The sequence below is a fragment of the Cnephaeus nilssonii genome (genome assembly GCF_951640355.1).
Source record: "Cnephaeus nilssonii genome assembly, chromosome: 14".
NCBI lineage: Eukaryota > Metazoa > Chordata > Mammalia > Chiroptera > Vespertilionidae > Cnephaeus > Cnephaeus nilssonii.
Window position 1 is genome coordinate 49885636 of NC_137085.1, and position 27648 is coordinate 49913283.

Here is a 27648-nt window from a genome sequence, read left to right on the forward strand (position 1 = left end):
TTACTGCTCTCCATAGAGAAGGTGGCTGATGGCTTCCATTCACCCATGTTACTGCACCAGCACCCAGGAAACCTGGGGTTGACAGGGCAGCAATCCTGGGTCGGTGTATCCGGCACAGACTCAGACTCCCTGGGGTGGGAGTCCCAGACTTAGACTGAAGCATCAAGGGCAAAATGGAGAGCAAGCCCTCTGGCTAGAGATCTTAAAAAAACCAGTCTCCAATCAGCTTTATTCCCAAAAACTGACACTTTGATCTAAAAATAAATAAATAAATAAACAAATAAAAGGCTTCCTTGATTCAGTGCTGGCAGGAGTGAGGGTAGCAGATCAGAGCGTGAGGCTGAAGCGCAGTGGCCCCGGCTCGCACAGTCTCCTCCAGCCCTAGGAGCCTTGGCCAAAGCCAGCAAAGAGGTATTTCCTCTCAAAATAGTAAGATTTGCATAAAAAAACACAAGGGTGGCCCCTGTCTGGTTTGGCTCAGTGGATAGAGGGTCAGCCTGCGGACTGAAAGGTCCCGGGTTTGATTCTGGTCAAGGGCACATGCCTGGGTTGTGGGCTCAGTCCCCACTGTGGGGTGTGCAGGAGGCAGCCAAGCAATGATTCTCATCATTGATGTCTCTCTCTCTCTCTCTCTCTCTCTCTCTCTCTCTCTCTCTCTCTCTCTCCCTCTCTGAAATCAATAAAAAATATATTTTAAAAAAATACAAGGGTGACTAAGTTCATCATCTTTCCCGCCCTCATCGTCCTTTAAAGGCTTAGCGTTCTGGAAATTTTCTTGAAATGTGAACAAAGGAAGCTGAGAGGCAATACCTGGAACTTGTTAGAAATGGAAACTGGCCCTGCCCCAGACCTACTGAATCAGACTTGGTGCCTGGGCCCAGCCCAGCGTTCTGCATCAACAAGCCCTCCCGGTGATCCAGACACACGAAGGTTTGAAAAAATCACTGCCCTGGGAAACATCTCTGAGCCTGTCCATGTCTGAGCCAACACGTCTGTCCGGGAGCCCTGGGAACCGCTAAAAGCACTAGTATCTCAGCTTCTAAACGACATGTCCCAGAGGCCTTCTTGCACCCCACAGAGGCACTAATACATCTTTTATTTGGATGAAAGGCACCAGTGTCATTGGAAAACACGGCCCCTATAAGTATCGAGCTTTCACGGGGTTTTGGAAGGGGCCCGTGCCTTCTGCCAAGGATTGTTCTGAGAGTGCCCTGTGGCCTCTCCCAGGGTGTGAAGAGACAGGGGGTGACCGAGGCAGAGGAGGAGTGTGTGTGTCTACCTCAAACCCCTCATCTTCCAAACTGCTCAAAATGCACATCCTGCATATTGTTAAGGTCCTAGATGCCACTAAGCTGCAGAAAAAAGGGTAATAGAATGGCAAATGTTATGTATATTTTACCACAATTAAAGAAAAGGGGAGGTGGGAGCATCCTACACTGTCCAGAGACACTGTTTGAGGGCCCATCATTTTGTACTTCACTGAACAGGATTCACAGAAGGCACTGGGAATACTGGTCTTGGTGACAGCGTCCCTGTATTCCTTCAATTCATATTTCTTTATGTTTGTTGAACACACATTGCAGGTAGCACCGGGGATCCACTGATGTATGAGATATGGTCCCTTGAGCCCTAGCCGGTTTGGCTCAGTGGATAGAGCGTCAGCCTGCGAACCAAAGGGTCCCGGGTTCAGTTCCGGTCAAGGACACATACCTTGGTTGCAGGCTCCTACCCAGCCCGGGCCCTGGTTGGGGCTCATGCAAGAGGCAACCAATTGATGTGTTTCTCTCACAGTAATGTTTCTCTTTCCCTCTCCCACTTTCTCTCAAAATCAATGGGAAAATATCCTCTGGTGAGGATTAACAACAAAAAAAATAGTTCACCTCGACTCTTAGCCACCTGCGTTTGCCTCTGATATATTTGGGGGCAAGCCATGTCTGAGCTGTTGGGGAAGCAACTTTTTCATTCAACCACTAACACTTGGCAGCTGGCGAAGAAATTAGAAAACTGCTGTTCACCTCCACAATCTGTTTTGCTTGTCCTTCCTCGGAGGGGCCACCCAGCCCTGGACAGCCTGTGTGGAGAGCCTGGCTTTCAGTACAGGAAGGGCAGTCTCAGGTTGGCAGTGGGGTAGCCTGCTTTCCTCGGTGGGCACTGGAGCTGTTCAGCCTGGGTTCAAGTTCTGGCTCTCCCTCTCCCCAGCTGTGTGACCTTACGCATCTCTCCATACCACTCCCCTCATGTGTAAAAGTGTAATGTTTGAGGTTCCAATGAGATAATATGTTTTAAACACTTAGAATAGTACCTGACTCCTAGAAGTACTCCATAGACAGTAATCATTTAATTATTTTGTTAGCCCTGGCCAGGTAGCTCAGTTGGTTTGAGTGCTGTCCTAATATACCAAGGTTGTGGGTTCAATCCAAGGTCAGGGCACATACAAGAATAAACCAATGAATGCATAAATAAGTGGAACAACAAGTCCATGTTTCTCTCTCTCCCTTCTCTCTAAAAGCAACCAACAAATAAAAACGTATGCTAAAAAGGAGCCATGGATCCCATCACTTCTCTACTGCTTAGTTAGGCTGAAATAAATTGTTTTACAAACTTTGTTTTAAAGTGTGAGAGTAAGTGGACCACTTGTAGAGCATTCAATAGAGCACTCAGACGTTTGTCCAGATCACTATTCATAACAGCTGCCACACGAGGAACCAAGTAGCCAGGGCTAGCGTACATGCTTAATAACTATCAGGGAAGACCATCTGCAGTGTTTGCTATTTCTAGGAGAAACATTTGTGGCAGGCATGCTACTTGCCTACCTGAAACCCATTCTTCCCCTTTTCTTCAATTAAGAAACTCCTGATTTTCTTTGGGGCAGTAACATGCCCAGCTAAAAGTCCTCCCCATACCCCTTGTAGCTAGGAGTGGCAATTTGAACCAGTTCTGGCCAGTTAAAGGTTAAGCAGAAGTTACTGGGTGAAGCCTCTTGGAAAGCATTTCAGAAGAAGCCAACTTGGATGGCATCTGCCTTTTGTCTCTCATTTTCTCCCCCTTTTCCTATCTAGAATGGCATGTGATGCCTGGATATGCAGCAGCCATCCAGGACTATGAGGATGAAGACTGTACACAAAGCAAGGCAGAACAGAAAGACTGAAGGAGCACTAGCCCTTGGCTTATTACCTCTGGAATTACTGTTAAACAAGAAAAAATAAACTATCTGATTAAACTTATGTAGTTGGGTTTCAGTTACCCGCAACCTAACACGATTCTACCAAAAAGGGCCAAAGTGCGAACCAAGGCATACACACTGTTTCTTTAGCCAAAGACAAAGCTGGTAATGGAACAGTGGCTAGTGGGTTAGGTATTCTTACCCTTCAAATCCCTCTGATCTTGGACATGGACATAAGAATGAAAACTGGATCAAGAAGGCATTCTTCAAATTGAAATGCTTTTATTAGAACACTAATAATTGCAGATAAAAAAAAAAACAACGTGAAAAAAGAGAAAACACTCAAATGCTATTATTGATTAGGCAAATTAGTTGGAAGGAAGATTTCCGCAGTGTATACAAAATGTAAACATTTGCCCTGGGATTTTCCACAGTTGGCACAGTCCATAAGGACTTATTTGGAACAAAAATATGTCTATCAATATAGCCTCTACAATGTCTGTGAACTTGCTACATTGAAAGTTAAAGTTCCTAGCACACCCCAAATTTTCTATGCAAAAACACTAAAAATGGCCACCAATCAAGACAATTTGAACATCAACTGCTACATGTGGAGGCAGAGGCATGGAAGCAAATCAGTCTTCCAACAGTGAGCTCCCACTCACTACACTAGTTGTATTTACATTTACCTTGACAGAGATTACAAAAATATACACAGTATATAAAACCCCTGCTTGAGTCTGGGGTAGTTGCTGAAATATTTCCTGCTTATCAAATGCTCCAGAGAGAGGCATCAAGTCAGTCACTTGGACTCAGGGAGAGACTACGAAGAGGCCCTCTTCTGTTCAGAAAATGGAGACTCATAAACTTCCATGGGCGGGCAGGTACAGACCAGGTGCTGATCTCCATAGATGTCATCAATCCGGGCAATGGTTGGCCAGAATTTGTTCTCTGGTTTCACAAAGGGCTGTAAGAACAAAGGATGAAGATATTCTGCCATATTCCCATATTCTGAGAGGTTTATCTTGTGAGAGGATATTACAATGATGCTCCCACAGCCTAGTATACCACTAGCCCAACAAGTTCTCAAAAAGTACAAGAAGCTAGCCCTAGCTGGTTTGGCTCAGTGGATAGAGCGTTGGCCTGCGGACTGAAGGGTCCCATGTTCGATTCCGGTCAAGGGCATGTACCTTGGTTGCGGGCACATCTCCAGTAGCGGGTGTGCAGGAGGCAGCTGATCGATGTTTCTCTCTCTCATCGATGTTTCTAACTCTCTATCCCTCTCCTTTCCTCTCTGTAAAAAATCAATAAAATATATTTTAAAAAAGAAAAAGAAAAAGAAATACCCCTAGCTGGTTTGGCTCAGTGGATAGAGCGTCCGCCTGCGAACTGAAAGGTCCCAGGTTCGATTCCAGTCAAGGGCACATGCCCGGGTTGTGGGCTCAATCCCCAGTGGGGGTCTTGCAGGAGGCAGCTGATCAATGATTCTCTCTCATCAATGATGTTTCTATCTCTCTCTCCCACTTCCTTCCTCTCTGAAATCAATAAAAAAAAATATTTATTTAAAAATGTGACATAATACATTAAAAAGAAAAAGAAATAATTGCATTTGGGGCCATCTCACTGTTGGATGGTGGGAGAAAACATCTACTTGACAAGGTCTCCTATTGGGACTTCCTCCACTGTGTGCCCTGCAGATTCTCAGACTCTGACTTCAGAGACATCTACGCTCTGTGGACTTCCCTTGTCGGGGCCCACATTTCACAATGTGTCCCACAGATAGTTACTATGAGACTAAGAGTGGGAACCCCTCAGAGTAGGCGATGGCCCCTCGCAGGCCCGTGGACACTCTCACAGCTGGCACAGTCAGCTTCCGAGGAGAACTTACGAGTGGGAAGGCTGCCACCTCTCTGGAATACGGCCGATCCCAGTGCGAGGATGTGACGCAGGTCAGGGAGTGTGGAGACATCTGGGACAGACATGGATGGGAGAGGGATCAGAGCAGAACACTGCCTTCTCCCCCGTCACGGAGCTTCTAACGGGAGCCCGTTGACAGAGGAGGCTGTTGTTTTGTTTCAATTTGGGGGGGAAGGAAACCTTGGTAGGAAATTTTTTATTGGGAAATATTTCAAATATCAGAAAGCTTTGGTAATATAATGAGCACATCTACTAACCAACATCAATCCACATTTTGTCATATTTGCTTAACCTTTTAAAATAAAAACCACTGGAGGCAGTTGAAGCTGCCTGGATTTCCCCTCTCCGCCTCATTGTTTGCCCTCCTCCCCAGGGATGACTACTACCTTGAATTTGGTGTTCACCAATCCTATCATGTTTTTATACTATTATTGCGTATATTAATAGAGAGCATATAGCATAGTTCTTAAACCATGTATCATCCTATGAGTATTATTCTCCACTTGCTTTTGTAACTCAGTATTATGTCCTTTAGACATCTATTGCCATTTTAAAAACAGCCTAAATCCCGAAAGAATCAGCAGTATGGGGGGTAGGGGGGCGGAAATAGTACAAATGATCATATTGTCTTCCCTCGTTACCCTGTCAAACTCACACTGAGTAAGGTACCTGCCTTCTCCTGCCACCCATTGGCCCCTGCACTCCACCTTCTGCTGGGCAGTTTTGAAACTTGCTCAGCATCTCAGACGCGTTGTCCGGCTTGGAGCCACAACAACACAACCACAGCCTTCATGGTGTTCTCAATTCATGCTACCCCGGCTTAATAATATCTGGACCTAATGAGAAACTTAGGGCTCTCACGAGATATGAAATGAACATGTTTTGGAAGAGGCAGGATAATGCCTAACAAATTGTTCTCCAACATAAGCCACAAACATTATAAAACATGCAGGCCAAGGAACAACCCAGGTGTTCTAAGAGGTAACTGCTTGTCTTTAATGTAAGAACTTACCTTTACCCTGAGTTTATGAGGTAAATAACCCCACTGGAGTGCACCAAACAGAGACACAGAGTAAGACTTCCTCAACTAACTGGAGCCCTTAGGCCGCTGCTCCCTCTTTGGCAACCGGTTGGGTGCATGTGGTGCGAAGCTGCCACAACCCCCAAAACAAGGACATAAACAACGTTAAGACAAAAAATATCTACATTCCACCTGAGTAACTGCCATGTTCAAGACTTAAACTTCCAAGTAATGAATGCATCACCTCAGAAGAATGGCCTTGATTCTAGGTAAGAATATCGTCTTCTGATAAGCGAGGTCAGGGCTTGCTGACACACTGGCCCAACCATTTTATCCTCTATGGGACATTTTGAATAAAGTCAGTGACTACAGACCTTCAGTGGATTGACCCGGGGGTCGATGCGGCCCTCCTCAATGTCGGCGATTTCCTGCCGAATGTTTATCATGGCATCACAGAACCTATCCAGCTCAGCCTTGTCTTCCGATTCAGTGGGCTCAATCATGAGAGTCCCTGCCACTGGCCAGGACATGGTAGGGGCATGAAATCCTGCAAGGGAACCAGGGAACATGTGACATTAATTTTGACCTTCCCAATTTGGAAGAGACACTCTCACATTGATGTTTCTGTCTCTCTCTGTCTCTCCCCTTCCCTTCTACTCTCTCTAAAAATCAATGAAAAAATATCCTTGGGAGAGGATTAACAAAAAAAGAAAGAAAGGAAGGAAGGAAAGAAGGGAGGGAAGGAGGGAGGGTTGGAAGGTGGGTAATATCAAGGCTGGAGATAGTACTAGGGACTTGAAAGTTTGGAAGTACTAGATGGTAACTTCAATTACCACCTCCCTCCTGGCCCCTTCTCTCTCTCCCTCCAAATGCTGCTGCAGTCAGAGGTGAGATGCCAGGAGTCTGAGTCAGGTTATTGGAAGAGTCAAGAGGAGATTTTGATGAGGCCGTTGCTAATTTCATTAATGAAACCACTCTCCGGCTTTCCCATTTATTATCAGTATAACTTTGCATAATAAGATCATTCATTTGCGAGAGAATGAGTCACACACACACACACACACACACACACACACACACACACTCAAACATACACACGGGACTCCCATTAAGATGCAGTATTAAACCTACTAAATTATTAAAGCTTTCATTTTACTTATTAAAAGAAGTCATTCAAAAATCATCATTAAAATTCAGATGGGACTCCACATCCATTGAAAGGCAAAGTTCTCTCCAACTTAGCCTTTCTGAGGACTGAAGGGTCTTTGATATGATTAATAATGTCACTAAGAAAATGTATTTTAATAAGGGCTGTGCTGAGCAAGCATCCACTAATATACAAAGGGCCTGCGTCTCTTAAAATCCTTCAAAGGAAACTGTGTCACCGCTGTGAAAACATATGCCTATTCCTCATCTCTAGAAGCAGCGGAAACAGCTGTGTCACGCCTGAAATGGTTGTAAATAGGAATATAAAAAGCCACTCATCTCTCACACTTCTACAGGCAACTTGCTCCGCTTCTTCCCCCAGTATACCACCTTGCCTCTTCAAGGACCTCTCTGTTCACCAGGAGTGGGAAAGAAATAAGAATTTGCCAGAAACATGGGCAGAGAACAACCATCATTTTCTTTGGGATTTTTAATTTTGTTAACTATACAGACTTCTTGGCTGCGTGGAGTCAAGAAGCATGACTTGTCTTTCCAAGGGCAGTACAAATGCAGTCGTAAGGGAGAGTTATTTTCTCTATCACTTTAAAGGTTGCCTAGAACCCTGGGCTCCCCACTCCGCCAATGGATCAGTTTCCTGTGGTGACTGCACATTCGTTTGTGCCTCCAGGAAGTGGTCCACAGCCAGCTCCAGCAGCTGCGTGAATGACAAAAGCCCCAGTTCCCCTCTCCCCCTCCCCCCACTCCCTACCAGGGGTCGCTCCCAGGAGGCCACTCACCATAATCCTGAAGCCTCTTGGCCACATCCACAGCCTCAATATTTGCAGACTTTTTGAAGGGTCTTGTATCCAAAATAAATTCATGAGCCACATAACCTGTTAGGGAAAATTGTTTCATCTTGAGATTAGCATCAGTTTGTTGTTTTACACAAGAAAATGGGCAAATAAATCATCCTTTTAATGCATATTGAAATGCATGGGCACTTGGTAAGTTTATAGGTGGAAACAAAGACTTCCTCTGTTCTTACTGCAAATAAAAATGTTTAACATGCCAGGCCAATGTATCCGATCCTAGCGCATAACACACCCTTGAGCCAAGAAGCTAATGGGAGGTGGGACTTTGGTGCTAAGGCCCTGATGAAACATTCAGCAGAGATTTCTGGGGATGAGATTACTTCTAACCTAAAATCTAGTTGCAACAGTCATCACAGGCCTGATCCTATATACAAAATATTTCTAAAGCTAAAGATCCATTGACACCCTTTTCAGCAACTTTCCCCCAACATCCAATAACTGTTTCTTCTGTGTGCAAATATACTAAACATATATATATATCCCTAAGACAGAATTTTATGTGGTTCTTCAAAGGGGCTTTTGAAGTTTCAGTTTCAGACAGAATCAGAAATAAGAGTTGTCAAAGAACACACTGCAAGTGGCAAGGAGTTGATAAGGCCAAAATCTCTGAGGGGTCTGCTCACTTTGTTCTAGTGGAGTAGACGGACTGCCTCTCTATGCCCAGGCTGCTGTCTCCCCAGCATGAGCTGCTGACCACCCATCCATCATCAAAAACCACCAAAGTCAAGTCAGCATTTTCATATATAGAACAACATTCCTGGGAGCTCCCCAAATTCCATGCCCACACAACTGATGGATTTCTTTCGAGGAAAGCATCTGTACATGAGATGATAATGTTCTCTTTCTTAACCTGCTTTGCTGATTTTCAGCAAACAGTGAATTACTTACAGGTCCTTGGAGCAGACAAGTCCTCAGCCTAGAGAATAGCTCCAGGCATTAGCAGCCCCTGAATAGACTCTGTGAACGGCTCTGCTTTTTATGTAGTGAACACATATGAATAAATTGGTTTTGTTTGAAATAAAAGTATGAGATTCTGAGGCTTTGAATATACTGTTACTGCATACTCACTTTTAACACATGCTTTCTAACAACGATGGCAATTACATTTGTGAGGAGTGTGAGTCCAGCGTAGGAAGTTGTATTCATAGGTGTGGGGGCGCGGAAAGTGCCAGTTGAAATGATCAGGGGGAAGATCATGAGATGAAAGTCCTCATCAACTGTTAATTCCAAGAATCCTAAATGCCCTATTACGCTACTCCATTTGGGGAGCCCAACCCTTGACCTTTCTTCTCTGAGCCTCTGGCAGCCAAGCCAGCATTGTGACAATGACTTAAGGAAGGAGACTAATGCTCTGAAGCAGCGGTCGCCAACCTTTCGGACCTCACGGACCACCGTGAACCACCAGTTGGCGACCGCTGCGCTGAAGGACACTCAGCGGCAGTGGAGGAGGAGGAGAGGGACACAGGAGGGTGGAGAGGAGTTGCTCTCGCTGCTGGGCAGGGAGCAGAATCTTCCAGAGGTTCAGTAATAGCTGAAAGGCCCCATCGAGCCCAGCCCAGCCCAGCCCAGCCCAGCGCTGCTAACACTAAGGCTTCATCTTCAGGGGCCCCCACCACAGCCTAGTGGTTTGGGAAGAGCTCCATTTTCAAAATGAGGTTCAGATGTTATGCATTCAGATGGGAACTGTAGTGGAATTTCAGCTTCTTTCTCTCGCTCTCCCTCTACTGAGCCCTGCAAAGGGTGAAATTTAAACTTGGTGGCTTTTGGAGGCCAGATCCCAAGATGTTCATCTTTGTTTGCAGTTTTTAAGAAGGAAAGATATACAAACCTTCTATGGTATAGGGTGAGTCAGGGCAATCTGAAGTAGAAATTGTATAAACTGATCAGCACAAGTTTTCATTTCCACTGAGTAGGTGTTTCCGCTGGGCCTGACCGTGACTATAACAGAGAGTCTGACTAGACAGCAAGTCAAAGGAGCAAGGGAAGGAGGGGGTGGGATGATGGAAAAGCAAAATAAAAATGGTTTGGCTCCAGGCTTGGAACACGCCCCTACCCAACCCCTGGAAGTTAATGATCTTCCAAGGCTATAGAACGTGCTGCAGAAAAAAAGGACTTTTCAAAACCCCTCTTGAGCCTGGCCAGTGTTGCTCAGTGGTCGATCTATGAACCAGGAGGTCACGGTTTGATTCTCGGTCAGAGCACATGCCTGGGTTGCGGGCTTTGATCCCCAGTGGGGGCTGTGCAGGAGGCAGCCGATCCATGATTCTCTCTCATCACTGGGCCTCAGGAGGTGTTACTCCCCAGCCGGGATAAGGGGGCCCAGCTCCTGAGGCCCATGCCCGCCCATAAAGGCCGCAGGGAAACCTATTCAGGGACAAGAATTTCCGAGCAGCGTTAGGTTTGTCCAAGGACAAACAGGACAGGCATTTAAGATTTTAAAACATAGTTAAAACAATGGGATATGAACAGAGTTGTCTACTCCACTGACAGGAACACCATTTAGATTAAAAAGTGAACTTAGCCTCCCACAAGAGTAGACACTTGTGAATTTTTTAAATTTCTCCGTTAAAAAGGTATCATTTTACCTGAGGTAATTCCTTTCTTTGCATATCCTAACAGAATAAATACTACTGCTGCTCTCCATCCCAATTCTTGCCTGCCACTTCTTTGCTTCGCAAAACTAAAACCCTCAACCGTTTAGCTGGTATTTTCAAATCTCTCAAAGAAATGGTTCATAAAGGGAAGCCTGGAGTTCATTAAAATTGTTGCCTCATAGTCAGGGGTAATTCTGAAGTCTTTTTAGAGCTAGTAAATAGGAATAAAATGAATAATGGTCTTCGAATATTGCCATTAGACATTTTGGAATACAATATGTTTAAAAACATTTCTATTTTGGGCCCTTGGGAGGTAAACTGACAATTCTTTTCTAGGCCTTAAAATACAAAGGCTCAAATTGTATAATGAATGTGTTTACCAGACCAAACATGAGACAATTTTTGGTTTCATGAACTTTGGGATTGGGTAATAAAGTCTGTATTCACCAGTCCTTTTCTGCTTGGGATGATAAATAGGATTCATTATTTAATTCTGGGGTAAAATGTCAAAACAAACGGAAAATGTATCTGTCTTTTTATGCTGCAAATCCCCTAGGGCTGGGACCCAAGAAGTCACTGAACTGCTGAGCACGTACGTGGTGGGCACCTGAGAAATGCTTGCTCGCTCTCCTCTCTCCTGGAGAGCCGCCCATCCCCCACAGTCCAGGCAACAAGCATTCCTGCTTTAAGCAACTAAACCGGGCGTCACAGTACCCTGCGCACTTACTAACCATCACCGAGCGGTACATTTAAGTGGGCGAGTTGTGTGGTACGTGAATTCTATCTCAATGAAGTTGTCAAATAAAGTTAATCATAAGGGAAAATGTCAATATAAAAAATTTAAAAAATAGAAAAAAATTGATTAAATTATAGCAAACATACGGCATTTTACTCATCAAGTTGGCAAAGGTATTTTGGTTTAGGTTTGCACTGCTTTTTCGTGCTCACTAGGCCCTGGCGCCAGGGTCATCCTCATCTGCTAACGGTGAAAAAATTCAGCACGAAGTCTCTGGGAGGACAACCAGGCCTATGTATCAAGAGCTTCAGTGAATTCATAGCCTCTGAGATAATAATTTCTCTTCTGCGACTCTAACCTGAGGAAATAATCAGAGATTTTTTTTTTTTAAATCTAAGGAATGCAAACAACTCGGAGAAAAACCTATAGAATTGCTGAAATTGTGGTATACCCATACAATAGAATTGATGCAGTCTCTGTCAAAGAACATGTAATGGCATGGGGAAATAATCCTACATAATAAAAAGGCAATATGCAAATTGCATCACTCCGCTACGCCCACGATTGGGCCGCGGGGGGCGGGACTCAGGGTGGCCGATTGGCTGGCGGTAGGAGCGGGGGGTGGGGACTCGCGAGTCCCCGACTCCCGCTCCTCCCACTGGCCGTTAGGCCAACGCTGCGGAAGGACCCATGGGGCCGGCGGAAGACGCTGGTGGTGGCCGATTGCGTGGCTGCTGGCAGCAGTTTTCCGCCAGCACCAGTTTTCCTCTGGCCACCCGCCGATCGGAGCACCTCCCGGATCGGAGTTCCTCTCAGGGTAGCCGATCGCGCTGGCGGGAGGCGCTCTGATCGGCGGGTGGCCAGAGGAAAACTGGTGCTGGCGGAAAACTGCTGCCGGCAGCCAGGTGAAAGTCTATTGCACGAAACTTCGTGCAACGGGTTTCTAGTCCCATATAGTAAAAGGCTAATATGCAAATTGACCAAAAGGCAGAACAACCGGTTGCTATATGACACACACAGACGCTCAACACAGGAGCTACTCCCACAGGGGTAGCGTCGCTCAGCCAGAAGCCGGGCTCACAGCTGGCAAGCGCAGCAGTGATAAGAATGTCTGACTGCCAGCTTAGGAGCGGGCCTAAGCCATCAGTCGGACATCCCCCGAGGGCTTCCCGACTGTGAGAGGGCGCAGGCCAGACTGAGCAATGGGCCTATAGTCACAATATAAAATAAAGTTAAAAAAAACACACAAAAAAACAGGACACAAGCCCTAGCTGGTTTGGCTCAGTGGATAGAGTGTCAGCCTGTAGACCAAAAGGTCCTGGGTTCGATTCCAGTCAAAGGCACGTACCTTGGTTGCAGGCTCTCCCCAGTCCAGGCCCTAGTTGGGGCTCATGCAGGAGGCAACCAATCGATGTGTTTCTCTCACATCGATATTTCTCTCTGTCTTTCCCTCTCTCTTCCACTCTCTAAAAATCAATGGAAAAATATCCTCGATGAGGATTAAAAAACAAAACAAGAAACAAACAAAAACTGGACACAAACTGTACTTACAATATGATCTCAACTGTCTAAAACTAAGATGAGAAGGAATACAGCAACATATTAATTGCAGTTGTGTCTGCTAGATTGAACCATGGATCACTTATATTTTCTTCCTTGTACTTTTTTATTTTCCAAATTTTTCATGTTGAGCACCTATATATTATTATATAACCAGACAAAACAAATACTAAAGCTATTCCTGAAGGCCAATATATAAGCAGGATGCATTCCAACACAAGAACTGTATCTGAATTAACTGGTAGCTCTAGTAGCTTCTTTAATATCCACTTCAGAAGCCTTTCATTGTGTTGCTTAGAGACCCACAACTTTCTTTCCTACTCTCTGGGGAGCATTTCTACCCTAGCTTCTGGTTATTTAGTTCTTTTCTATTTCCAAACTCTAGAACCACCCCTTGGGTACATATTTAAAGGCAAGACCAGCCTTTAGGTGAAAAATCACTGATGTAGATGTACGCTCTCCTGCACAGAGAAACCCAAAGCCAAAGAGTGGCCCCCTTCCTGTGGCCCAAAGTCTGGGCTGCTGCTTACTGACTGGTCTCTGCTCCAAGTCCCCTCTGTTCCTTCGCCGATTCCGAGCCCACGCACTGTGTGTCTACCTGACACCATCCCCTCCCATCACCTCCAGGGTGACTTTGTTTCCCCGTCTATTATCCTCTCTATTGAAGCTTCATTCTCCCCTCTTCCCTGCTTTTTCCATGGAAACAAAACAAAACTACATCCTAAGCAGCAGCTCCTACCGCCCCTTCACCTCCAAACTCCCCCAAACCACGAGAGCTTCCCACGTCTCCTCCCCAACCTCAGCCCGCTTCTCAGCCCATTCCCACCCGGCATCTGCCTCACCATCTTGCTCTGCTTTCTAAGGCGACTGAAGGCTTCCTAACTGTTAAAGGCAAAGGTGCCTTGGAGGACACCTATCAGATACAACCAGCACTCTGCGCGCTGCACTCTGCATTTGTTTGTTGATGGCGTGTGCTGTGCCAGGCATGACACCAGGTATGGGAGCTCCAGAACTGCGGCACGCAGGCCCCACCCTGCAGGAGTTTGGGGTCGGTGGCAGAGCCAGAGGATAAGCTAAGTGGGAGAAATCCTCAGTGCCGAGGGAGCCAAGAGGAGGACGTAGTTCTCTTCATCCAGAAAGGGAGGCTCCAGGGAGGAGGTGAAGCCAGAATAGCAGCAGGAAGGACAAGCAGAGGGTTTCTGGGGGGAGGGGCTGTGAAGAATGGGGGTAGGGGGTGCTCAAAGACACCTCAGGAATGGAGCCCCTGCTCACGGTAAGGGGGCTTCTGCACTCTTTTTTTTTTTTTTTCAATGAATATTTACTTGTTTCTGTTACTTTAATAAATATAGGTATTTTTTTAATCCTCACCTGAGGATATTTTCCCATTGATATTCAGAGAGAGTGGAAGACAGAGGGAAAGACAGAGAGAAATATCGATGTGAGAGAAACACATCAATTGGTTGCCTCCTGCATGGGCCCTGACCAGAGCCCGGGCCAGGGAGGATTCTGCAACCTAGGTACGTGCCCTTGACTGGAATCGAACCCAGGACCCTTTGGTCCACAGGCTGACGCTCTATCTACTGAGCAACACTGGCTAGGGCCCCTCTTAATGTAGCCATCCGCTTGAGGGGTTTTGCTCTGGTTTTTCGAAACTCTTTCTTGGGTCTCCCCACTTCCAAGAGTCGGCTCTCAGAGGTTGTGTCCTCTGCATGTCTACCCGACTCCATCCCCTCCCATCACTTCCGAGGGGACTTTGTTCCTACGTATATCATTGCCTCTATTACAACCCTAAGAGGCGTACCTAAGATTTATCTTCACGCTCAACTTGTCAGTAACTAAGACCCACTGATTCTACTTTTAACAGCATGTTCATCCCACGCCACCGTCTTAATGATTTCAACGTTCTCTTAATCTTGTCATTCCTCTCCTCAAAAACCTTTCTGGCTCAGAGGTCAAGTCCAGGGCCTTCCAAGACTTTCAAGGCCCCATACTACCTCTCCAGCGTCATCCTCATTGGATCCTTCTCCTCCTATCTCGTCCTTCAACCCACCCAACACTCCCGCCACCCGGACCACTCCTTTGTCCCTGGCTTCTCCTGGATCTCTGTTTACCTGGACTCTGTATACTTCCTTCCAGGCTCATCCCATCGGGCTCCTCCCAGAGGCTGTCCCCAAAATTCCATCCTGCCTCTGTCCAATCCGAATTTCTCCCCTCTTTGGGGGCATTCCCATATCGCTTTGTAAGGTAAGGAGCTCGTGGGATTTACGTATATCTCTCTCAGTGGTGTGGGCTTCCTGTTGGCCTGAACTAACTTCATTGCAGAGCCTTGCAAATGCTGATACCCCTGATCTGTTAGCTAAATTAAAAGCATTTCCAATAACTGTATACTTTTCTCTGGTATACACTCAGAAACACAAGTTTTCCAGCAACTGCAGAAAACCAGATCTACTAGGACAAACTTGGTTTGACCAAGAAAAACCCAAAGTGGCTAAAGTTAATACTTGCCTCTTGCACCCCGGAAAAGGACTCTGTAGTGTTTTTCTAATCTCTTGGCCATGTAGTTGGCATTCAAGATAGCAACTTCTGTGGCTTGTTTAAGGCCCTTTCCTCCCATCATCTGTAACAGAGGGAAAAAGAGCCATCAACTATGGAACAGGTAAACCCAACGGGCACAAACCAAAGACACCTCCGGAGAAATCCCCCAACAAAGTAAGTCAGCCCACCATTGCTGTAAATTGCACGTGAGTGGAAAACCCTAACAAGGACATCTGTCAGTCCTCTCTAATCCTGAAACAATTTTTGGTTTTCTCCTTTGAATGGTAATTTTACATTGCTTATTATAGTAACAAAGCCTACAGCAGGGTAAAATTGATGCTGACTACTGTGTTATCTAAAAAGGGAAAAGAATTATTTTAGGTTATACTCATTTAGGGGAGTTTTTGTTTATTTACTGTGAATTTGAGATGTCTTGATGATTGCCAAGAATCCCATGGGATCTTGGCCAAAATCCCCACTGAATCAATTTTGTGTGGTTTATCTTCCAACTATCCACAGTCAAGGCCATTTATGTTTAACAACTGCTGGGTTCAATTATACCTTTTTCTGGTGGTTCATAAGTCTCTGTGATTATATGGGGTGAAGGTCATCACCAGCAAAGAGCGTAAAGTCAAGACTGCACAATTTTTATTGCGTACCTTCTTCCCAGAATACATCACATATGATGGAGGCTTGGTAGGTATTAAATACATAACTAATGTAAAGCACAAGAGAAAGCATCAAATAAAACAACAGAGGCACCAAAGTCAGGAGAAGACACATTTTGCCAGGCTGGTCACAGAAAGGTCCCTGGGAAGAGTTAGAACGTGAGTGGAAATTTAAAAATGGGTAGAATTTGGATAGACCAGAAAGGGGAAGACACACCAGGTGAGAAGAATGGCAAAAACAAAGGTGTAGAAGGGAAAGCACACGGCTGCAGGCTGGGAGTTACTGTAGAGCCTGGTGCATTGTGACTGCCTCTGGCAAGCCTCAAACTTGTGCTAGGGAGGACTTGGACTTGGTTCAGCGACTAGCTTTTTGACTTGTATTTCAGAGTTACTGAGCAGCTCGATGGCCCAAGGCCTCCCCTACATACGCTGCATTTGATTCTCTCTGGGACCTAGGCATGTGCATTTTTGAAGAATCCCCTAAGAATTCTATGTAGGCTAGTGAGACCCAGTGGTGATTGCAAAGGGAAGCAAGGAGTGAACTTGGGGCCTTTAGGGAGAATGTCCAAGATGGACTGAAACAGGGAGAGAAAAGGTAGTTCTAGAGTCCAGGTGAAATAAAGACAAGGCCCCAAGTCAAGGGGCCGCTTAAACCCTATTTTATTTTTCACTCTTACACTGAGGCTCTGACTGGGGTTCCTGGCACATGGCCAAATCAGCCTGGGGCGTTTATTTTCTATCTGTGGGAAATCATCTCCAACCCAAACAGGTCCCTAGCCAATACTCGAGGTTTACAGGACCTTGGGACCAAAAGGAAGCTGGGAATTATTAGATTCCGTTTGCAAAGAAGCAGGCCTTTATTATGATGGTTTTGGTTGTCTCCCCGTTGCAAAGTAACTCGAGGGTCGTTTTAAAAAGAAGGTTTTTGCCTCTGAGGTACAGAATTGTTGTTCCAGCTTCCCAGAGAGTTTTCCTTAAGAATCATAAACGCCACACTGCTCAAGAAGAACAGCCAGCCCCAGCGAGCCACCCGGCATGATTTGCATAGCTGAGTCTGAGGTTTTGTTTCACCAGAAGCCACCCTTCCTTTAAAGAGGGGAGCCAATGCGGGAAGGCTGCTCTAATTAGCAGCTGAAGGAATGCTCCTATCCAATACCCAGTCTTGTCAGCCTAGGAGGCGGGCAGGCCAGTTTGAACAAGAGCTGCATAAACTCTGGTGCTAGTGGGGTTTTTTTTTGTGGGTTTTTTTTGAGGAACACAAAGGAAGGAAGCCTGTTTTCTGACAAAGTCTAATTACCCCCGAGAGGGCAGTTCCACAGGCCGTAAAGGGCAAAGAGCTTCGGGAAACCACCACATCAGCAAATGTCTGCTACTTTTCATCTGATCCTCCAGGCTTCCGAGAAATATAAAGTGAAGTAAGATGTATTCCTAGAATTTATCCCAGGACCTCAACCAAGTGTAAGACTTAGTATGCACACTGTTTTTCACTTGCAAGAGGTCATACAAATCCTCCAGGAAACCAGATGACGTGGCCAGAATATCCACATGACTCATGGAACTTAAACTCTGTCTGGAAAAATAGATCTGGTGTGCTCATTTCTCTGACGTTAAACCCGCTGTGAGAACCCAAAGGAAATAGCATAATGAAGACGAGATGAAATGCATTTTAGCTGATCTCTGTAGGATGGTTTCTTCCACCCAAAGACATTGGCAGTCTTCACTAATCACATCTCAGATTGTGGGGTTTTTTTTCTTCATTTTCAAGCGAAGAAGGAAGTCTGTGATTTTAGTTCCCCACTCACACATCACACACCCCCGCCCACCTGACACACATTCACAGGCCTCACCTTAATGTAAGCCCATGAAATGGGCAAGATGGAACTGGAGCCCCACAGGGCTGCGCTAACGGTACCCACGGGCCGGGCATCCTCATCAGACGTTAACGAAATGACAGGATGACTGGGTAGGAAAGGGGCAAGATGCTTCTTCCTGTAGTTTTTAAGTACAAATTCAGAAGATGTAAAAAGATCCACTACAACCAGCCAGGTAGGGGCTGGGCCCTCTCAGGAAGCTCTGTTCCCGGTAGAGGAACTCCGGGTGTGGAGGGGACCTGACGGCGCGAAGGCAGATGTTCAGGAAGTGCCCCGGCCTTCCTCCTCCACTGGAGGCACGGCTCACCAGCCACGGGTGTCCCAGGGGCTCACCCAGGAACTGGGGTGGAGGCTTGTCTGAGGCAGGCTCACCCGGATGTGCGGACGTCCCAGCCCCATACCCTCTCCCTCCCAGCCCCACACTCTGTCCTGAGGCACCTAAGGGACATAGAAGGATGCTGCTTGGAAGAAGCCCAGGGGGCTACACATCAGAGGCCGGCATGTGAACCATTCACCCCACCTTCCCCCCCAGCTGAGGAACTGGGCCTCTTCCACGTACAATAAATAATGACCATCTAAAAGGAAAGCAGAGAACAGGGGGCAGACTCCAAGCAACCCCGAAGACTGGCCCCTTTGGCACATTTGTGGAAGACTGAAGCTCAGGACCTGGCTGCTTAGCCTCATTTTCATAACATGACTTGATTTCACAGTGTAAAACAATACATAACATCGACAAGACACTCCTTTGGTCTTATTTTGACTTCATCCAATTATTTCTAACAATAAGGTTTATTTTTTTCCTTACATATCTCAGATGTAATAAGAATTCAAAGCCACTTTCTGCTACGAGTTCTTTTGCAGTTGTTGTCGTTCGGTAACTCACTTTCAATGTAACCGTCCGCCGATTTTAAAGAGAAAGAAGCCTAAAAAGCACTTCCAGGTGCTACTATTCCAGTTCTGATCCACAATACTCCCGCAAAGCTCCCTCTTCACTACTCTTCGTAAACGTGCCCTGCCTGTGCATGAATGGGAGCTCAGTGTGGCCGATCCAACGTTATGGTTAATAAAATCTAATTATGGTCTTCTTTGGACATACCCTAAAAGCATCTATTTCACTGCTCCTGTCCCAGCCCCTGTAGGCACATTACATAGGCAGGTAACCTCGCCACCTGGAGACCTCAATGGGAATAATAGCAGGTGTGGGGCTGTGCTTTCATTCCCAGTGTCCAAAGCCATGCTGAACCCCGCAGCCCAGAACTCACACTCCGATGGGCCCCATGCCGGGGCCGCCTCCTCCATGGGGAATGCAGAAGGTCTTGTGAAGGTTCAGGTGCGAGACATCAGACCCAAAGTCTCCAGGACGACAGATTCCCACCTACCACAACGGGAAAGGGCCAAAAGTCAAAGTCACCAACTGGAAAGGGTGCTCTGGAGAGGCGGCCATGCTGTGTGCTGCAGACCCTCCCCGCAGAGGAAAAGCAGGCGGAGCTGCTCACAGGCACACCCGCCGTCCTGGCTGAGGCCTGCAGGGAAGCCTGGCATTCCATAGGCGGCATGCCTTGTGGTTTCTGTGGAAACGGCAGCTGACCATTTAGCCTAGTTTAGATTCTAAAATACAGAGTTGAATATATAGTCAATTCCTAATTATCCACCCGCTGAGCGGAGAAAGAAAATGCCCCCGCACAAGAACGGCTGTACTCCTCGCAACGGACACAGGCACCTCTCACCCCAGCAGTTTACTCCCCCCCCCCCCCCCCCCCGTACTTTCCCTTAGGGCTCCTTTGGGCACCCTGATGGGAGGAGCTGGAGGGCTGCCCAAGAGGATGCTGAGCCCAGGGAGAGGAAGGGAGGCGGACAGTTTTCCTGAGACCATCCCGATGCCAATGACAACATTCAACGAGCGTCCCTGCCACTTTGGCATTAGGGCTGGTTTTGAATGTGGGCAGAGATAAAGAATGCGTTTCTGCTAGTGAAGCAACAGACAATCTCTGGACGACACTTACAAAGGGAATCAGACAGAAGCAAAGGAAAGCAGAAAGAGTCTGAAATAGTAAAACAAATAAGCCACGAGAAATAAGTTAGGAAGTCTCTGAGAGAGATGATGACACTCCCTGCACACCACACAAGCCTTCTCCTTTTCTCCCTCCCCCCACTCTGGTCAGGATCTGCCCTCGGGGAAAGAACTATTCAGCTGTTTCACACTAACGAAGCTGGAAGCTGAAGCCAGTTTAATGGCTTGTCCAAGGTCATGGCAGATCAACATTCACGGGTGGCCAGAACGTGGGTCTGAATTCCCTCAGGAAGGCAGTCAGGTGAGCTTGTCTCTCGCACCCCCCCCCCCCCCCAGTGGGATCACACCTGTGACAAGCTAAAGGCTTTCAACTCATTCCCTCCTTCCTTTCAACCATGTTGCCTCCTCCCCAGCGTCCCCCATCACCTATTTAGGATCTGTAATCTCAGTGAAACTCGGGGGGCTTTGTTTGAAACTGTCATCCTCAGTTCTGAATACAGTGTCATGTTTAAGACAACCCTCAAAAGGTCAGAGAAAAAAAATTTTTTTCACTTAACAGTTTCTCAGGGATCCCATCTCGTGTTGCCCACCTGAGCGTTCATATTTGCCCCGTCTAGGTAGACCTGGCCTCCGTGTTGGTGAATCAGGTCACACACGTCGCTGATGTTCTCTTCAAACACTCCATTGGTGGATGGGTACGTGATCATGATTGCTGCCAGGTTCTCCTTGTGTTTATCCACCTGTGGGATAGAAAAGGGCAGAAGGAGACAAAGGAGGAAACCTTTCTTTCTTGGGCAAACAAACCCTTGCTTTTTATTTTAAAGGATTAAGAAAGATGAATTCTTGGTCTTTTCATTTCTGAAATTTTCTTAAAGTATGATGCCAACAATAAAAGATCCACAGCCATGTTTCCCTTCATTAGTCATTCCAAAGAAATAACAAGATCCCTTCAGGCTAGGTCCCCATGGTCAAGACCAAAAACACTGCTCAGAAGATTTTTGGACAGATTGGGCTCAAGTCTCTTAAGTGGTTTTCCTTTGGTTGAAGTCATCTCCGAAATGATTTCAGATCTTTTTAGTTCCAAACATGTATATTTTCACAGTTAATCTCTCTCTGCTCATCTTGCCGTTATTCCCTTTCCCCCCCATTCTATGGAAATTAGAATTCCCACAAGGAGTGCTCCTGCTCTGATGAAAGAAATCTCCCTCAGTTTTCCTCCTGACAGAAGGCAAGCATATATAAAAGGAAAGCATGTGAAAAAGTTCCCATTTTCCTGGCCAGCAAGTCAGTGCAGGCTCGTATGAAAATGAAAACAAAATTTTAATGTCAATAACCTATATTGGCCCAAGATAGTTGTTGGTAAAAACTTTGTGGACTGCTGGAAGAGGGGAGGTGAATGAGCATTGTTGTGTATTTTCAGCTTCCCTTTTGAAACCAGTTACTTGAAGTTCCCAGACTCCATGCCTAATAACCCTGACAAAATCACATTGCTATTCAACTGATTTCCTTCCCTCTTAAGATGCAGCCTCCAGTCCACCAGTGGAAAGCAGATACGGTTGCTAGGCAACCTCTTCCTGGAGGTTGGGAGGTTGGGAGTGGGGGATGGTGTTTTAGAAAGGAGGGTGGAAAGCTGCCCGATATTCAGCAGGTAATGGCTGGGATGGCCACAAGCATTTGCAAAATCTACATTTATGTTTTAATTCCCAACACAAAGATTGAGAAACACTGTGGCTACCAGTTTGATTATTAATGGAGGAAAGAGTACGGGTAGGTTGGGCAGGAGTAAGCAGGTCCTGCAAGGAGTACCCTTACTACCACCATGAATAATTCATTCAGTTTCTTACTCATGCATAAATTAGAGAATAGGATTTCAATTTAAAGAACCTGCTCCCTGTTGGTGAAAGAAGTGGAAGGCCAGACTGTGGTCAGCTTAATTCTGGAGCAAAACTGTGACTGTTGCCTTTTATTGTTCTTACAGAAACGGTTAGGTTTTCTGACTTTACGCCGTTTTCCTCAGACCCATTCAGAGGAGGAATTGCAGTCTTTTAATTAGGATGCAGAAGAAGCTAATGCTGATATAAACCATCCAGCCCCTGACCCCCACCACCTCTTCCCAACCCAAACCGCTCCCATCTGTTAAGTGGAAGATGGGTACCATGGCCTTGAGGTGAGCTGTGTCGATATTTCCATATTTATCCACCTCCACAGGCTGAATCTTCATGCCTGCCATGTGGGCACTTGCGGGATTGGTCCCATGAGCTGATTTCGGAATGAGGCAAACCTTAGGAATGAAATGAAAGGAAGGAAGGAGGATAAATAATCACCCGGCTATTCATAATGACAGAAAAGCCCTACACCAAGCATATCAAACTCAAAGGCTAACACGGGCCAAATAAACAAGGTTTAAGTTCATGTGGGCCGCAATAAACAAAAGCTTCAATTTTCATAGAAATGTAGGTTTATTTCGATAGAGACATGCTGAGTACAAAGGGCTGGAATAAATGAGTAATCATAACATAAAATAATAGAACATTTTATTTTATTTTTTAAACATATTTTATTGATTTTTTACAGAGAGAAAGGAAGAGGGACAGAGAGCCAGAAACATTGATGAGAGAGAAACATCGATCAGCCGCCTCCTGCACACCCCCCACTGGGGATGTGCCCGCAACCAAGGTACATGCCCCTGACCAGAATCGAACCCGGGACCCTTGAGTCCACAGGCCGACGCTCTATCCACTGAGCCAAACTGGCCAGGGCTAATAGAACATTTTAATAAAAATTAATATTTTTTCTTGAACATTAACTTACCAGACACTAAATAACTGCACAAATTAATAAGTGTAATGCAAATAAACCTATTTTTCTTGTTCTCCGAAAGCAAAATATTTCCTGGTGCACACACTAAACAAGTCAGTACAAGACTAATGACTTGGCAATCAGCTGCTAAAATATTCGCTGCTAGTTTAAGTGAAGAGAAATGGTGCGCCTGCACATAAGGCACGTAAGGGAAATGAATGCAACACGATTATAATAATCAGTCATTAGTGAACATTGTAGTTCGTTATTAACAATTATATATAACAGGATATTATAAAAATTAAGTTATGAAATTTTTATTAAAACGCTTCTGATATATCGTTATATTAGCTGGGCCACAAAAATATTCGTTGTGGACCGCATGCGGCCCACGGGCCACAAGTTTGACATGCTTACCCTACAACATGCTTGGAGCACAAATTAAATAGGCGCCACTTCCTTTATTTAAACTGACCACTAGTGCCTTAAAATCTGCTGCAATTTCATTGTTACCGTATTGCAAAACCTTGTCCAAAAGAGAAGTTTCTGTTTGGATGCCCAAATAATGTTCCCTGAGTACTTTGCTCCTTTATCCCAGCACACCAAAAACACACCGGGGCTCATTCTAACCTGGTCTCAGTTAGAATACGCACTCACCACCTTACAAAGACAAAACAGCAGAAGCTCAACTCCAGGACTCAAAGCCCACATCACAGTGCCTGTGCCCTGCTGGGCTCTGCTGCGATCGGAGAGACGTGACAAGGGCAGGCAGAACGCCAAAGCCTCCCAGTCTCATCCTTTATTGTTGTTTATTCTGTGCAGTGAATTGTCAGTTCCCATGAGAATCATAAACAAAGCACTAAATGTGGTCAATGTCTGCCCTGTGCTCACACGACTTGCTCACTGACAACGCTGCCACGTGTATAAATAAATGTCTACAGCCAACAAGTGCGAGGGGGGTGGCCGAGGGAGGGGGGACTTGGAATAAGGGAAGTGGGGGCCACTTCAGGTTGAAGAGATCAAGAGAAAGTGTGTCAAGACCTACAACTTAAAGATCTATCAAATTCTTATGGAAAGTGGATGGTGGGTGCAATGCTAGAATTCCCAGATTTAAATCACTTTCATTTCCTCCCCCAAAATCACATGAACACAGGCAAAAGCACATGCTCAAATAGATTGGACGATGCCCCAGTACAGGAAAATGCATTACAGACTTTTCCTAAAAGAAAACAACAAAAAAAAAGCAACAAGCACCCTGAAAATAATTCTTTTTAAAAAAAGAATTATTTATATTGATTTCAGAGAGGAAGGGAGAGGGAGAGATAGGAACATCAATGATGAGAGAGAATCATTGACCAGCTGCCTTCTGCATGCCCTCATTGGGGACCCAGCCCAAGACTCAGGCATGTGCCCTGACCAGGCATGAACCGTGACCTCCTGGTTCATACGTTGATGCTCAACCACTGAGTCATGCCAGCCAGGCTCCTTTTTTTTTTTTTTTTTTTTTTAAATATCAGAACCAATATTGCAACCCCTTGAAGAGAAATGGATGCACATTATAAAATGGGCTTACAAAAGGAAAACTTAGCTTACAGCTGTTTCCTCAAAAACGGCAAAGTCGTCTACTTGGTAAAAACACAAGTGCACAAAAAGAGAACGGTAACCGGAGGCACACATGGAAGTACTTTGTCACTCTTCTGCTGACAGCGAGTTTGTGCCTCTTTTGAATGGCTCCTCATCTCATGCTGGTTATGCGGTGGTATCCTCAAATCCGTTTTCTTGTTTAAATGCCTCCCATTTGTATTGAATTTTCTTTCATTTCTCAGGACCAAAGCTAGAGTCACTTGTACTTTCTCACAAGGTATTTTTATTCCACCAAAGGATCTTGGTATAAAAGGATCCCTAGGGGCTGAACATTGATCAAGGAAGGGAAAGGCGAATGTTTTAAAAATGAATATAAAATATTTGTTAAAAGCCTAAGTGGAGCCGAAGCCGGTTTGGCTCAGTGGATAGAGAGTCGGCCTGCGGACTCAAGGGTCCCAGGTTCGATTCCGGTCAAGGGCATGTACCTTGGTTTCGGGCACATCCCCAGTAGGGGGTGTGCAAGAGGCAGCTGATCGATGTTTCTCTCTCATCGATGTTTCTAACTCTCTATCCCTCTCTCTTCCTCTCTGTAAAAAATCAATAAAATTATTTTTTTAAAAAAAGCCTAAGTGGAGAATTCATATCAGGGAAGTTCTGCTGAAACAAAAACATTCAAGCTAAGCCCCAGCCAGTGTGGCTCGGTGGATAGGATGCCGGCCTGTGGACGGAAGGGTCACGGCTTTGATTCCCGTCAAAGGCACGTACCTTGGTTGCAGGCTTGATCCCAGGCCCAGGTTGGGGTGCGTGTGAGAGGAAACCAATCGATGTGTCTCTATCGCATACAGGTTTCTCTCTCTGTGTCTCTCCCCCTCCCTTCCACTCTCTCAAAAAATCAATGGAAAAATATTCTCGGGTGAGGATTAACAAAAAGAAAACATTCAAGCTAAAAATGTCAACCACCCCATGGTACACTAAATAATGGGCCTCCTAAGATGCCCACGCCCTATCCCCAAAATCTATGGCAAAGGGACTTTGCTGATGTGATTAAATTAAGGGTCTTGAGATGAGAGATTAAGGATCTTAAGACAGGATGAAGCAACATGGAGAGGGTGAAAGAGCATAATGATGAGGAGCTCTAGAGGCTACTTCAGTGCAAGAAGGAAAAAACAGAAGAGGGAACTCTTAATGTCAGTCATCTGTTAGTCACTGGACAACTGGAACCTTAACATTCCTCTTGAAATCTGAATTATAGGCTGGGCTCCAAATGTATTTACAAATGTTCTCATCAGAGGGAGGAAGAGGGAGATCTGATTACAAAGGAAGTAGGAGATGTGATGACTGAACAGAGGCTGGCGTGATGGTAGGAAGGGGCCATGAGCCAAGGAATGAAGGAGGCCTCCAGAAACGGGGAAAGAAACATTCTCTTCTGAATTCTTCAGAAGGAACCCGCCCCGCCAAAACCTTGACTTTAGCCAAGTGAAACCAATTTCAGACTCTTGGCCTCCACGTACTGTAAGAAAATAAATGTGTATTATTTTAACCCACTAATTTTGTAGTAATTTGTTACAGCAGCCACTGAAAATTAATACACATTCTGATATAAAGAGTAGTAGGGGGAAAAAAGCCTCAGTGGTTTTGTCAATGATTCTTTTATAAGTTGCTGTTAGACATTTCTGGTTTTCTATATGGATCTAGGAAACTTTATTTTTTAATGTTAATTTTTCCACCCTCTATTTATTTATATATTTGTTTTTTAGATAATTTTTTTCATGCTTTAGAATTGTGGTGTTACGAGGGACATAGAAACAACAGGATCCAGATTTGATGTTTTAGTTTATCCAAAACTAACCCATTAGTATCCATTTAGAGACGCTGTGTTTGCCTAAGTCCCCAATATGTCTGTTGTAGAACCAATATAGCTGATCCTTGAAGGATTCAGGGTAACGCTCCTTTGCAAGAGAAGTCAATTTCTCACTCATGGTAAAAACTGAACAACCGAAGGCCATTACTTTGCCTCAGGAAATTGGGAAGAGAAAAATACATATAAATTTTTAGAAGGTGTTTCTTTGTTGTTGTTTTGGTTCAATGTTTTCCCTTTGTATAGGAAACACAGTCTTTGACTAGCAAAACCTGACTAGCAAATTGAGTTATTACAAAGTGTTTAGGACAGTGCCTGGCACATGGTGATTGCGATATAAGAATCTGATAGATAAATATGCATTCTCCCAAATTAAACTGGTAAATCAAGAACTTGGCTGTTGCATTTTAAGAACGCCTGAAATTTAACCTAAGAGCAACGTGAAACTAACTTCCAAAACCAGCTTGACACAAGAGAGCCATCAGGACCCTGGGTGGTTCCGTAGCACATGACTTCCCCACGCTTCATATCTGAATGGATTCCATCAGAGTCTATTGTGCAGGAGCAGCTGTCTCAGACTCCTCTGATGTAAACAAGCCATGTTCTTCTTCTCTAACTAAAAAAGTCAGCCTTCGTTAAAATCTTTCATTTAAAAGGATGCCAGCATTTCCAAACTTATGAGTTCTGTATTTCTACAAACTCAGTGACTGGGTGGCCTCCCCTGCCTCTTCCTCCCCTTCCTACAATGCGGCGCCAGCTCCTCTCCACCCTGCAGGGTGGAAGAGCCCCTCATGACATCTCAGTGATAGCAATGTGGACCATGGCACCAGAAGAAACATCACACACGAGGGGGCGGAGGGAGAAGGGAGGACTAGAAAACACAAGGTGGGGGTGGGAGGAGCCGAAAAGAATCTGTGAGTAAAGGACTCTGCTCAGGCCCAATCCAAAGGTCTCTCATCCTTTCTCTTGGACCTTTCCAGTTGGGTCCCCAACTCCTGAACATTCACATATACGTCTGGGTATCAAACTGGAGGGCTGGGAAACAAGGAGGGTGGGAAGCATCACAGAGGGTGGAGCCTGCATTTTAGCTGGTCCTTTGTCATGAGCTCTTCGCGAGCCTTCCGTGAGCGAGAGTGGGATCAGGGAGGGGACAACATGGAGATGGCCACACAGATCCCTTCCCAAGATCCCCAGACACCTCCTGATTAAAGAGCATAATGATGAGGCGCTCCAGGGGCTACCTCAGTGCAGAGAGGCCAAGGAGAAAAAAATAGAAGAGGGAACTCTTCATATCAGTCATCTGTTATCCTTTC

At 45.5% G+C, this 27648-nt stretch overlaps 1 protein-coding gene across 1 annotated transcript in view; it reads right to left on the minus strand.

Annotated features, from left to right (window-relative positions):
- Positions 1 to 3478: 3478 nt before the first annotated feature.
- GLDC (glycine decarboxylase) overlaps positions 3479 to 27648 on the minus strand; it is a gene marked incomplete at its 5' end in the record, with an annotated part of 74809 nt that continues 50639 nt past the window's right edge. Inside the window, 9 exons of the mRNA XM_079789611.1 lie at positions 3479 to 4130; positions 5052 to 5132; positions 6476 to 6648; positions 8045 to 8140; positions 15515 to 15626; positions 18060 to 18201; positions 19346 to 19458; positions 20685 to 20834; positions 22250 to 22375. Coding sequence (XP_079645737.1) covers positions 3987 to 4130; positions 5052 to 5132; positions 6476 to 6648; positions 8045 to 8140; positions 15515 to 15626; positions 18060 to 18201; positions 19346 to 19458; positions 20685 to 20834; positions 22250 to 22375 — 1137 coding nt within the window. The 3' untranslated portion in view covers positions 3479 to 3986. The remainder of the gene's footprint in view (positions 4131 to 5051; positions 5133 to 6475; positions 6649 to 8044; positions 8141 to 15514; positions 15627 to 18059; positions 18202 to 19345; positions 19459 to 20684; positions 20835 to 22249; positions 22376 to 27648) is intronic.